The sequence below is a fragment of the Lithobates pipiens genome, unplaced genomic scaffold, assembly GCF_037356315.1.
Source record: "Lithobates pipiens isolate NorthernLeopardFrog02 unplaced genomic scaffold, aLitPip1_a1.2 Scaffold_8, whole genome shotgun sequence".
Taxonomy (NCBI): domain Eukaryota; kingdom Metazoa; phylum Chordata; class Amphibia; order Anura; family Ranidae; genus Lithobates; species Lithobates pipiens.
The window spans coordinates 502,126,152-502,139,810 of record NW_027507903.1 but is presented as its reverse complement, the minus strand read 5'-3'; the positions used below and the strand labels follow the sequence as shown (position 1 = coordinate 502,139,810).

General features: G+C 44.0%; 1 protein-coding gene across 14 annotated transcripts in view; it reads left to right on the top strand.

Annotated features, from left to right (window-relative positions):
• DGKI (diacylglycerol kinase iota) overlaps positions 1-13,659 on the top strand; it is a 542,650-nt gene that overhangs the window by 313,255 nt on the left and 215,736 nt on the right. For all 14 annotated transcript variants that reach the window (XM_077469233.1, XM_077469236.1, XM_077469234.1 and 11 more), the window contains 2 exons: positions 431-544; positions 2,129-2,266. In XM_077469233.1, coding sequence (XP_077325359.1) covers positions 431-544; positions 2,129-2,266 — 252 coding nt within the window. The remainder of the gene's footprint in view (positions 1-430; positions 545-2,128; positions 2,267-13,659) is intronic.

The following is a 13,659-nucleotide window of genomic DNA, read 5'->3' as shown; positions in this document are numbered from 1 at the left end:
ACTTAAAGGGGCAGCTGCATTTTTTATTTTGCCATTTTTTTAAAATTATTTCATGCTATATATGTTGATTAAGGTTTTTGTTGGCACCACATTTATCATTTTTTATGATATAGAAAACAATCAGCTTCCAGGTTTGATTGTCAAAGCTTAATTTAACAAACTGAAGTTAGAAGCTACCATGCACAGCAGCTGCACCAGATTCTGAGTGGTCCGGTTTTAGTAATTCTCCCCCAATGATCTCTATCTTCACCTTTCTTACACTCACCAGGCTTTATGATCATTTTAATCAGAATATTTAGCAATATAAAAAAGCTCCTAATTTTTTTTATTTTTTTTACTTTTCTCATTTTAGAATTGGACAAACAGTCCATTGTGATGTGTCTGACACCTGTCTAGGTCTGATAATAATACAATTTTCCTTCTGTAACAGGTAGGCTGGATCCTTTCTGTCTTGGATGAACTACAGATGAACCCTCAACCTCCAGTTGCTGTTTTGCCTCTTGGTACTGGCAATGACCTTGCTCGAACACTTAACTGGGGAGGGGTAAGTACGTGATTGGTCATGAAGGAAAATTAGCAAAAAAAAGCAACACACTGGAAGAAAAATTGTCACCCATAGTAGAATTGGTCCTTTGCCGGCTAGTATGATATTGTGGGTGCAAGCAGCAGAAATTAACTTTCTTCTCAGGATTTCTAGTCTAATGCCACATACACAGGACCGTTTTTTCCGTGAGAATAAACTCTGAAGGTCTTTCCGACGGAGTTCTGCTGAAACGGACTTGCCTACACGCGATCACATCAAAGTCTGTTTATTTAGAACGCAATGACGTACAACGGGACTAGATAAAGGAAGTTCAATAGCCAGTAGCCTATAGCTGCCCTTGCGTCGTTTTTGGGCCGTCGGAATAGCATACAGACGAACGGTTTTCCCGGTAGGAATTGATTCCGTTGGAAAGATTTAAAACATGTTCTATTATTAGGTCTGTCAGAATTTTTGAAAAAAAAAGTCTGATGAAGCCCACACACGATCGGAATATCTGATGAAATGATTCCGTCTGACCTTTTCTGACGGAAATTCCGGTCGTGTGTACGCGGTCTTACTCATAGAAAAATTATAAGAAATAAGGCTTAGTTTTTGCTTTCCTGAAATTCCTGCAAAAATGGTGACATTTCACACTTTCTTGCGTTGTGTGTAATTAGAGCCAGAAAATTATGCGTGGGCAGTATCCAGTAAAGATTGATTGCTTGAAGGTAGCATTTTAGATCCCAGTGGAAAACATCGGACACAGCTCCAATGTCTGAGAGGAAAAAACTTCTAAATAAGGGCTATGCCCACAGCTTTACATTTTGGGATCTGGGATTCATGTCTGGGATTATACTTTTAGGACAGAGGATTGAAGTAGAAAGCATCCATACATGGGTAACCAATTATATTCAGAGAGCATATCGAAATCCCTCCCTTTACATCAGTAAATATATTGAGGGACAGATACAATGGAGGCAGTGGCGTATCTCTGAGTCCCTTGTGGCTATGTGACTTCAGCACATGTGCACAAAAGTCAACTGACCAAAAAGGTTTTCATTTTGGCTGGCTCTAACTCTATTATAACCTAAATTAAGCACCCTTCTAGGTTCCTGGAGAAGTATTTACGATACATGGCAAGCCAACCCTGCCATCAAGCTACACCAAGATCTCTGTTATACAATATTGGGAATATGGGGTTATGCAGAGGTGCTTATAGTAAGGTGCTGGTTTAAGTGAATGTCAGCCTATTTTATATAAAACAAATTTTTGTATGTGTTTTGAATAAAATGTTGATCCTAATTACAACATGATCAATATTGAGTTACCTTAAAAATACCAGGAAAATTGCTTTTGTTGTCCTTGATAACACTTTATTATCTTGCGAAAGAAACTGGAGTCTGGGCTAAGCTAAGATATCTGGCCTAACTGCTTTGCTTGCTTCCTCTTGACTCCTACAAGTTAAGTGAAAAGCAAATAAATGAATGATGTAAAAATGTTTTAAAAATGTACATATGTGTCTGTTTTTATACTGTGTTGGTGTGTACAGTATCTAAGGCTTTAGGTTTGGCAATCCTTCACACTCTTTATCTTCTTCCTGATTAGGGTTACACAGATGAACCTGTATCCAAAATCCTCTGCCATGTGGAAGATGGCTCCATAGTACAGCTGGATCGCTGGAACTTACATGTAGAGAGGAATCCGGATCTTCTTCACGAGGAGCTAGATGATGGGACTCATAAGGTCAGAGGTCAGAGGCTGTGCCCTGGGATCTGGGGGTTGTAAGGTTTTACAGTCTCAAAACAGAAAATATGAAAGATGTCTTATCATTAAGCTATACATCTACAGTACCTTGAAAAAGTATTCATACCCCTTGAAATTTCCCACATTTTGTCATGTTACAACCAAAAACGTAAATGTATTTTATTGAGATTTTATGTGATAGACCAACACAAAGTGGCACATAATTGTGAAGTGGAAGGAAAATGATGAATGTTTTTCAACATTTTTTACAAATAAAAGATCTGAAAAGTGTGGCATGCATTTGTATTCAGCGCCTTTTACTCTGATACTCCTAACTAAAATCTAGTGGAACCAATTGCCTTCAGAAATCGCCTAATTAGTAAATAGAGTCCACATGTGTGTAATTTAATTTCAGTATAAATACAGCTGTTCTGTGAAGCCCTCAGAGACCTATCAGAGCACCTTAGTGAACAAACAACATATTGAAGGCCAAACAACACACCAGACAGGTCAGGTATAAAGTTGTGGAGAAGTTTAAAGCAGGATTAGGTTATAAAAAAATATCCCAAGCTTGAACATCTCATGGAGCATTGTTCAATCCATCATCTGAAAATGGAAAGAGTATGGCACAACTACAAACCTACCAAGACATGGCCGTCCACCTAAACTGACAGGCCGGGCAAAGAGAGCATTAATCAGAGAGCAAGCCAAGAGGCCCATAGTAACTCTAGAGGAGCTGCAGAGATCCACAGCTCTGGTGGGAGAGTCTGTCCAAAGAACAACTATTATGCCGCATACACACGACCGGACTTTTCTACAGACTAGGTCCGACGGTCTTCCCGATGGACTTTCTGAATGAACAGACTTGGCCACACACATGCACACCAAAGTCTGACAGATTTGAACGTGATGACATAATACCGGACTAGAATAAGGAAGTTCATAGCTAATAGCCAATAGATGCCCTAGTGTCGGTTTTCGTCCATCGGACTAGCATACATATGAACAGATTTTTAGACCAGACTCGAGTCCGTCGGAAAGATTTGAAACATATTTTATTTCTAGGTTCGTCTGACTTTTAGGAAAAAAAGTCTGCTGGAGCCCATACATGATCGTAATATCCGACGGATTCATTCCGTCTGACTTAGTCCATCGAAAAGTATGGTTGTGTGTACGCGGCATCAACCGCGCACTCCACAAATAAGAAGACCTATTTGCAGTTTGCGAGAAGCCATGTGAGGGACAAAGGAAACATGTGTAAGAGGGTGCTCTGGTCAGATGTGACCAAAATTTAACTTTTTGACCTAAAAGCAAAATGTTATGTGTGGCGAAAAACAAATATTGCACATCACCCTGAACACACCATCGCCACCGTGAAACCTGATGGTGGCAACATCATGTTGTGGGGATGCTTTTCTTCAGCAGGGACAGGGAAGCTGGTCAGAGTTGATGGGAAGATGGATGGAGCCAAATACAGGGCAATCTTAGAAGAAAACCTGTTAGAGTCTGCAAAAGACTTGAGGCTGGGGCGGAGGTTCGCCTTCCAACAGGACAACAACCCTAAACAGTCAGAGATACAATGGAATGGTTTAGATCAAAGCATATTCATATGTTAGAATGGCCCAGTCAAAGTCCAGACCTAAATCCAATTCAGAATCTGTGGCAAGACTTGAAAATTGCTGTTCACAGATGTTCCCCATCCAATCTGACAGAGCTTGAGCTGGTAGAGACATCCCCAGAAAGACTTGCAGCTGCAATTGCAGCGAAAGGTGATTCTACAAAGTATTGACTCAGGGGGTGAATACAAATGCACGCCACACTTTTCAGGTATTTATTTGTAATAAATGTTGAAAATCATTTATAATTTTCCTTCCACGTCACAATTATTTGCCACTTTGTGTGGATCACATAAAATCCCAATAAAATATATTTATGTTTTTGGTTGTAATATGACAAAATGTGGACAATTTCAAGGGGCATGAATACTTTTTCCAGGCACTGTATAGAGGAATGATTGCTTCTGTTTGCTAGGTTAAACTGTACGCTTTTTGTTAGTTATTTAAAAGGATATCCAGTATAGCTGAAGGTGGATGTACACCTTTGCTTCCCACACATACTATACTTTTCACTGAAAAAAGGGGCAAAGATCCATGTATTATGCAACTTTATGTGACAAAGGAGCAGCTCTTTCCCCACTCCACCCAGATGTGCTTTAGATGGGGTTGTGATCACATTCAAGTGCTGTAGTATTTGATTACACTGCATTTTTAATCTTTATCCCTTTTTTTTTTTACATACGACTTTGAGAGAGAGAATTATGGGGATAATAAAGGAGATATTTCTTTCACTTTTAACAGATTAACTTTTGCTTCTGTAATACATATATATGTAACTATGATAAAATGCTGCAGTGATCTTGTTTATACCAATTGACAAGAGACCAACACAATATTAAAAGGAACTCTGGGTTACATAGAAGCCAAACTCCAGGCAAACTTCCAAATACATGATATTTGTAAATCATCTTCTCTGCCAAACGATTTGTATTTCTTTCTGGTGACTTTTGTTATTTATACATCCCTGCCAGACAACACACCATTTTCTCAGTTAGGGCCCATACAAACCAGAGAGTGTGCGTTAAGGTGCGCAAAATGCAAGCCCTGGAGTACGTTCCGCCGCATGCTGTGATCCATTGTTAAAAGACATTGCAGTGCTTGCTTATGATCTCTTTCTGAACTTAATTTAACTTAGACTTCATTTAACTCACTGCATGTCATTGCAATGCAATGCATTATAGCACATTGGAACACAAAATGCAGTGGGGAAGATTTACTAAAACTGGAGCACTCCAAATCTGGTGCAGCTGTGTATGCTAGCAATCTGCTTCTAACTTCAGCTTGTTCAATTATGTTTTGACAATAAAATCTGGAAGCTGATTGAGCTGTACCAGATTCTGCATGCTTCAATTTTAGTATCTCACCCAGTGTGTTAATGTGAACTGAAGCAATAGGACATGAGGCAAATTTCCTTGCCTATGCATTGAGATTTTGTTGAGCAAGGCTGCCCAATGCAGACCAATGGGGCTGTTGTGAATGAGCCCTTTAAGTTTAGGAATACAGTAGCAACACACTAATACGTCATCATGCAGTCAAGCATAAAAGCAGCCCTGATTATACCCTAGTTCTGACATTTCTTTACCCTCTCTGAGTGCATTGTGTGTGGGATAATAAGATATTAAGACAGATTTGAGGTACTTAATTAAGCTGTATGTTAAAAGCTGAGCTTGTACAAAGTTCAATATTCAATTTTTTTCATGCGCCTATAAGCTATACTTGTCTTTATGATAGCATAAGCCTGAGTACAGCAGCACACAGCTATTCAGGTATACTGAAGGGTATACACTGCACCTGGGCTTCCTTGGCAGAGAAAAGATGCTGGTATTTACAGAGAATGAGCTCAGCCAGGGCCGTCTTTAAGGCAGTGCAAAAGAGGCAGCTGCCCTGGGCCCTGTCATTGTTGTGGGGCCCAAAGAAGCTGTCTCATGCTTGCCAACTATCCTGGTGTAAATTCCTTCGTCCCTCGAGGTTTTAGTCCTGTGCTGTGTCCCAAGATCTGTGTGAAGTTCTGCTACTAATGCTGCCCAGCTCTGCCCTATTGTTGTGTACAGATGACTCACCTGCAGACCCTGTGTTTACATGTAAATAACAGGCATTCATATGTAAATAGCGGCGTGGCTGGCAGCATTCATATGTATATCATGCCCCCCTGAGCTCATATCCACAATAATCTCTAGCAACCAATCAACAAGCAGAAATCATGTGCTGTAACCTCTAACAACTAATCAGTGAGCCATAATGTGTGCTGTAACTTCTAGAAACCAGTCAGTGAGCGGTAATGATACTGTAACCTCTGGCAGCCAATGGCAATAGCTGCCTGATCTGATTCAGTAAACAGATTTTGAGTCTAGCTGCTATTTATTGTATGTCTCAGAGCAGGTAGAGAGCAAAACTGCATGGGGGGGGGGGGGGGGGCAAGAAAAGTTTTGCCCAGAGTCCAATCAATATTAAATACGGCCCTGAGCTCAGCCACCCATGTGCAAGAGGCCTTAATTATTTAGGAACACACACTCAATTAAATGGTGTTTTTATATTTGCCTGAAGTTCAGCATAAAGTAATTGGTGGTACTCTCTGATGCAGCAAATAACTAACACAACCCCAATTCAGAAACCTTGGAGCAATCTGTATTAGCATGGTTGACTTACAAGAAGCTTAAATTCTTTGTAATTATTGCAGTTTGCATTTTGTACACTAGATGGCATTATAGACAAAGAAATGGCCAACATTGCTCAACAAAAAATGTGTATTTCTACAAAATGTAGAGGAGCCTTTCTCAACCTTTTTAACAAAGGAACCCTTGGCATAACTTTAAAATCTTAGGGAACCCCTGCCACTACATTTCCTTTATGCTGGGCTTTTCAGAATGACAGATGCAATAGTTTAACCCTTTCATGACTAAGCCTATTTCTGACATTTGGTGTTTACAAGTTAAAATCCCTATTTTTTGCTAGAAAATTACTTAGAACCCCCAAACATTATATTATATATATATTATATATATTTAGCAGAGAGTCTACAGAATAAAATGGTGATTGTTGCAATAATTTATGTCACACTGTATTTGTGCAGTGTTGTTTTAAATGGGACAAGGGAAACTTTCATGAATTGAAAAAAAAAAAAAACAGTATAGTTATCCCAATTTTTTTGTATAGTGTGAAAGATGATGTTACGCCGAGTAAATAGATACCAAACATGTCAGGCTTTATAATTACACGCACTCGTGGAATGGCGACAAACTTTGGTACCTAAAAATCTCCATAGGCGATGCTTTCATTTTTTTTTACGGTTACCAGGTTAGAGTTACAGAGGAGGTCTAGTGCTAGAATTATTGCTCTCGCTCCGACGATCGTGGCGATGTGATTTGAACACCGTTTACATATGCAGGCGTGACTTCCGTATGCGCTTTCTTTGCTGAACGAGCACGTGGTGACGGGAGCGGTTTTAAAAAAAAAAATTCTTATCTATTTTATTTATTTTTACATTATTAAATTGTGTTATTAAAAAAAAAAATTATGTGATCACTTTTATTGCTGTCACAAGGAATGTAAACATCCCTTGTGACAGTAACAGGTGGGGACAGGTACTCTTTATGGAGGGATTGGGGGTCTAAAAGACCCCCAATCCCTCGTTTGCACTTCAAAGTATTCAGATCACTGAAAACAGTGTACCTGAATACTGTATATTTTTTAAAATCAGGTGCCATTGGCAGCCGAGTAAACCGAAAGTGATGTCGCTTCTGTGTTTACATCAAGGAGACTGGAATGAAGCCTTTAACGGCTTCGTTCCACTGTCGCTAGCCGCCGGAAGAGCCGGATTGTTGATCGGCTCTCCCGTGCCACCCGGAGGCCCGGGAAGAGCAGCGGGAGGCGGCGGGAGGGGGGAACGGCCCCTCCGGGATAACAACCCAGCGGCTTTTCGGTTGTTATCCTCAGAAAGCCGATCGCCCGCTCTAAACAACGGTACCGGGATGATGCCTGCAGCTGTGGGCATCATCCTGGTATAACCCCCGAAAGCCGACTACGCACATCTGCTTACGCTCGGCGGGAATGGGTTAAAGGTTAAATTAACAATTTAATGTAGTTTAACATTTTTGGTAGGTAAATAATACATTTTTAGGAGGTTTATGCATCAGACCAAAGGGAGAGACAACTAAGGAAGAAAGAAGGACAAAGGGATCTCTTCTTTCTTGATCATACATCACGGGACACAGGAGCTTCATTACATAGTGGTTTATATAGGCACCTCTGGTGATTGGACACTGGTTAACCCCAATTAAGGAGAATTCCTCCCCTATATAACCCCTCCCATATGGGAGGCACCTCAGTTTTTTCGCCAGTGTCTATGGTGGTTGGTCATGTAAAACTTTAGCTCTGTGCAGGTCCCTGCGGGGGCCTAAGGGCTACAACAAACCGGATCCATACCTCGGGCCAATATTTGACTCCCAAGATGGTATGGTACCCGGGCCTCGTCAGCCGAAGAAATGAGGTTTGGCCTGTAAGTCCTCTCCTATTGGAAGACTGGGCTCTGGGAAAACCAGACTTGGTGTACTGTTTATACAGTGCGCACGAAAGTTTCTCGCAGAGTCTTTTACATGGTCCAGGTAGGAGGCTCTTCCGAGAAAGAGCCCCAGATAAACCTGAAGGTTGGCTAACACTGCCCACCGTGATGGGTGAAGGCTGGAATTTGTCTGTTTCAGCAATTCCTGCGACGAGGACAGGTAAGGGAAGTTAATCCTATATATATAATTATATGATGGATTTCTTCATTTTGAGTAGTTGTATGTCTTACCTGGTTTCCACCACTAGAGGGAGTAAGAGAAGCCTGATGCATACTTACATGCCTTTCAGTACACACGCTCAGTGAAGCCTGGTTCTCCAGCTGTCTCACGTCTCCACTGCAGTCCCTGCCACATCAAGGTAAAACAGGGGTCCCACGTAGTCTGGGGGTCCCACGCAGCTCCGGTGAGGTTCTCCTTTCCCCCCTGGATCCCGCGGTCCTCGTGCATGCGCGCGCGTGCACGCGCGCCGGGCGCGTTCCCGGCCTAATGGAGGAGGGGGGAGTGTGGTTGTGACGTGCACGGCGCTGTACTGCGCAGGCGCCAGGCGGCAGATTTAAAAAGCCCAGAGCGTCAGGGGACTGTAAGTGAGAGACACAGGAGCTGTGGGCAGTAAGCATCCGAGGGGATTGGATGCAGGCAAACCTTAGACACCTACTCAGCATCAGGTTGTGCAGTTTAAGCATATATATTTATTGTGAGACTTTAAGCACAACAGTGATTGCACTTGTTTTAGTACCTCTGCTTTGTAGCTTAGGACTATGTCTCCTCGAAAGAGGGTCTCAGGGGGAGGTAGCAAAGGCACTGGTAAATCACTGCCTAGGTCCAGGGGTTTTAAAAGTGCCTGTAAGTTACCATCCCCCCCTGCAAGACTGGAGCCAGCCTCTCAAGACGAGTCAGTGTCCCTGTCAGGTTTTGCAGCCTCTCCTAATGTCCCAGCCCCGGTTTATGTCACTAAGGACTCCCTTAGGGCTACATTGGAGAGTTTTGAATGGAGAATAATGAATTTTATTTCTGCTTCCCTGAAAGATAGCAGGAAAAGGGGTAGATCCCCTCCCTCTGCTGAAATTCCTCTCTCAGATGATTCTTCTGAAAATGAGGAGAGATCACTGTCTTGGGACAGGGATCAGGAGCAGTCGGATGATTCAGAGGAAGAGGAGAGAGTCCCCTCCTCCCAGGCACTCAGAAAACAGGTGCAGTATTATACTGAATTGGTGCGTACCACATTCAGAATGCCCGCTGCTGAAGTCGCTACGTCCTCTGTTTCTTCCCTGGGAGTCAGGAAAGTCCCACAGACTGCCTATTCCTTTCCAATTCATCCCTTAATGGATGAATTGTTGTATGAGGATTGGGGACATCCCGATAAACTGTTTGCTCCTCCTAAAAGGTTTTCTATGCATTATCCTCTGGAGGAAAGTTTCACCAAGAAGTGGGGGGTCCCATCTGTTGATGCGGCTGTTTCTTGCGTGAATAAAAACCTGACTTGTCCTTTGGATAATGCGCAGGTATTTAAAGATCCAACTTATAAGAAGCTGGAAACCTTATTAAAAGCCTCCTTTTCCATGGCTAGCGCTGTAGTGCAATCTACAGTCGCAGCTGTGGGGTTGTGCCAGTTCCTCAAGGAACAGGTTAAGCAGATGCTTGGGCTCCTTCCCAGCGAGGAAGTAGAGAAGTATGCAGAGATGCCTCATATTCTGTGTTCCATGATTGATGCGATTTTGGATTCTGTCCAACAAGCATCACGTTTGTCCCTCATGTTGGTACACATGCGAAGGGCCCTATGGCTAAAGAATTGGGCAGCTGAGCTGTCATGCAAAAAGCATTTGATTGGGTTCCCGTTTAAAGGGGAACGTTTGTTTGGAGAAGAATTGGATAAATTCGTCCAAAAAATTTCAGGGGGTAAATCTACTCTCCTTCCAGTCAAAAGGAGCAAGCGTCCTTCATTCAGGCGTGCTCTCTCTCCCGGAGCATCAAGCTCTAAGCAGTGGCGACGGCCTTCTCAACCTTCCTCTACAGGAAAGGCTCAGGGCTGGGCCCAGGGACAGAAAAAGACTTGGGGGCGAAAGCCTGCCAAGCAGAGCCCAAAAGCTTCCTTGTGAAGGGGCGCCCCCGCTCGGCCGAGTGGGGGGAAGGCTCCTGCAGTTTGCAGGAGCCTGGCGGGAAGAGATCCGGGACAAGTGGGTGATCTCTTTGGTATCTCTGGGCTACAGGCTAGAGTTTCAGGAGATTCCACCTTCTCGCTTTCTAAGGTCAAGGATCCCCAGGGATCCAGTAAAGCAAAAACCGCTATTTCTGGCCTTAGATCACTTACTATCCCAGGGGGTGATAGTAGAAGTGGACCCAAAAGAACAGGGTTCAGGGTTTTACTCAAATCTCTTCACCGTTCCAAAGCCAAATGGGAGTGTCAGACCTATCCTAGATCTGAACCGGTTTTTACGCATCCGGTCCTTCCGAATGCAGTCAATCCGCACTGTGATCTCCTCCCTGCAAGGGGGAGAGTTTATGGCATCAATAGATATCAAGGATGCATATCTCCATGTGCCAATTTTTCCCGCACACCAGAAATTTCTAAGGTTTGCGGTAGAGCGGCGCCATTTTCAATTTGTGGCCTTGCCGTTCGGGCTTGCTACGGCCCCTCGAGTCTTCACAAAGATTCTGGTCCCTCTCTTGGCAAACCTAAGAGCTCAGGGTATAGCCGTCATGGCTTATCTAGACGATTTGCTTCTCATGGAGAAAACAGTAGCGTTCCTGAACCACAGCGTCACCAGAACGCTAGAACACCTGGAACGCCTAGGTTGGATCATAAACCTAGAAAAGTCGTCCCTACAGCATGCCACCAGGTTGGAATACCTGGGTATGATCATCGACACCGCTCAGGGCAAGGTGTTTCTTCCAAGACCAAAGGCCTTGGCCATTGGAGATCTGGTGCACCTAATTCTGGGCAGAAGATCTTCCCCCATACGGTTGTGCATGAGACTGTTAGGGAAAATTGTTGCCTCCTTCGAGGCCATTCCATTCGCCCAGTTCCACTCAAGGCCTCTGCAAAGATGCATCCTTGCGGCTTGGAACAGGAAGCCCCAATCCTTGGATCTTCCTATGCGTCTATCCCCAGGGACACGCAGGAGTCTCATCTGGTGGTTACAAACCAAGAATTTGCTGAAGGGCAAAACTTTTCTTCCTCTTCCATGGAAGATTATCACGACAGATGCCAGCCTGACAGGCTGGGGAGCAGTGTTGGAGGAGACGTGCTCGCAGGGGAAATGGTCTGCGGGCAATTTATATGGCTCTCATAAAGTGGTCTTACAGACTACGAGGTCTCCCTGTTCGGGTTCAGTCCGACAATGCCACAGCAGTGGCCTATATCAATCACCAGGGCGGTACCAGGAGTCCGGTGGCCCAAAAAGAGGTGAATCGCATACTTGTCTGGGCAGAAAAGCATGTTCCATGTCTTTCTGCAGTCTTCATTCCAGGAGTGGAAAATTGGCAGGCAGATTTTCTGAGCCGCCAGCAGTTGTGCCCAGGAGAATGGGCTCTGCACCCCGACGTGTTTCGGAAAACATATGTCACAGGTGGGGTACTCCAGACGTAGATCTGTTTGCATCCAGGTTCAACAGGAAACTGGACAATTTTGTGTCAAGGACAAGAGATACACTTGCTCAGGGGTCAGATGCTCTGACAGTTCCCTGGGATCAGTAAAATCTGATCTATGCCTTCCCCCCGAGCCCGCTTCTGTCGCAATTCCTGGGAAGAGTCAAGAAGGAGACAAAATCGTTCCTTTTGGTAGCCCCGGCTTGGCCCAGGCGACCGTGGTACGCAGAGATCATGAAGTTGGCAGTAGGCATGGATCCTCCCTCTCCGGCCAGATCTGCTCTCACAGGGTCCAATTTACCATCCTGCTTTACGCAGTCTGAATTTGACGGTTCGGCTGCTGAGACCCACATTCTGAGAGACCGTAGCCAGTCCTTTCTACTCTGGTCAATGCCAGAAAGCCGGCCTCCAGGCTTATTTATTACAAAATCTGGAGGGCATATGTTTCCTGGTGTGAACTCAGGAAATGGCATCCTAGAAAGTGTGTCATTAGCAGGATCTTGGCCTTTCTCCAGTCAGGCCTGGAAATGAATTTGGCCATAAGCACTATCAAGGTGCAAATTTCGGCCCTGTCAGTATTTTTTCAGAAGCCACTTGCTTTGCATTCCCTGGTATGGGCTTTCATCCAGGGGGCCATGCGGATGAGACCGCCAGTCAAACCTCTGGTATGCCCATGGGATCTGAATTTGATTCTCTCGGCTTTGCAGGGGCAACCATTTGAACCTTTGCATCTGGCTTCATTCGTTCTCCTGACTAAAAAATTGGTCTTCTTGGTAGCCATATCTACGGCTAGAAGAGTATCAGAGCTAGCAGCTCTTTCCAGCAAGGAGCCGTATCTAATTATTCATAAGGACCGGGTGGTCATGCATCCCAACAGGTCCTTTCTTCCTAAGGTGGTTTCGGGATTCCATTTGAATCAAGACGTAATCCTACCATCCTTTTTTCCAGACCCATAGTCCGCAGAAGAAAAATCCTTGCACACTTTGGATGTGGTTAGAGCAATCAGTATATATCTTCGGGCAACTGCTCAGCCGGGCCAGGTGGCGTCAAAATCCACTCTCTAAAGGTGGATTAGACAGGTTATTTCTCAGGCCTATAGTGTAAAGGGGAAGATTCCTCCTTTTCAAGTGAAAGCGCACTCTACTAGGGCTGTAAGTGCTTCTTGGGCAGTGCATCACCAGGCCTCCCTGGCTCAGATCTGTAAGGCTGCAACTTTGTCATCAGTCCACACATTCACCAGATTCTATCAGGTGGATGTCAGAGGGCAAGAGGATATCGCCTTCGGGCGCAGTGTACTGCAGGCTGCAGTTTAGGTCCCTGGTGGTCTATAATTATGATCTGTGTCTCCCTCCCCTCAATCTGAGCATTGCTTTGGGACATCCCACTATGTAATGAAGCTCCTGTGTCCCGTGATGTATGATCAAGAAAATTGGATTTTTATATACAGCTTACCTGTAAAATCCTTTTCTTGAGAGTACATCACGGGACACCTCTTGGGTTTTATGTGGTTTCTTATTGCTTTGCTACAAAACTGAGGTGCCTCCCATATGGGAGGGGTTATATAGGGGAGGAATTCTCCTTAATTGGGGTTAACCAGTGTCCAATCACCAGAGGTGTCTATATAACCCACTAT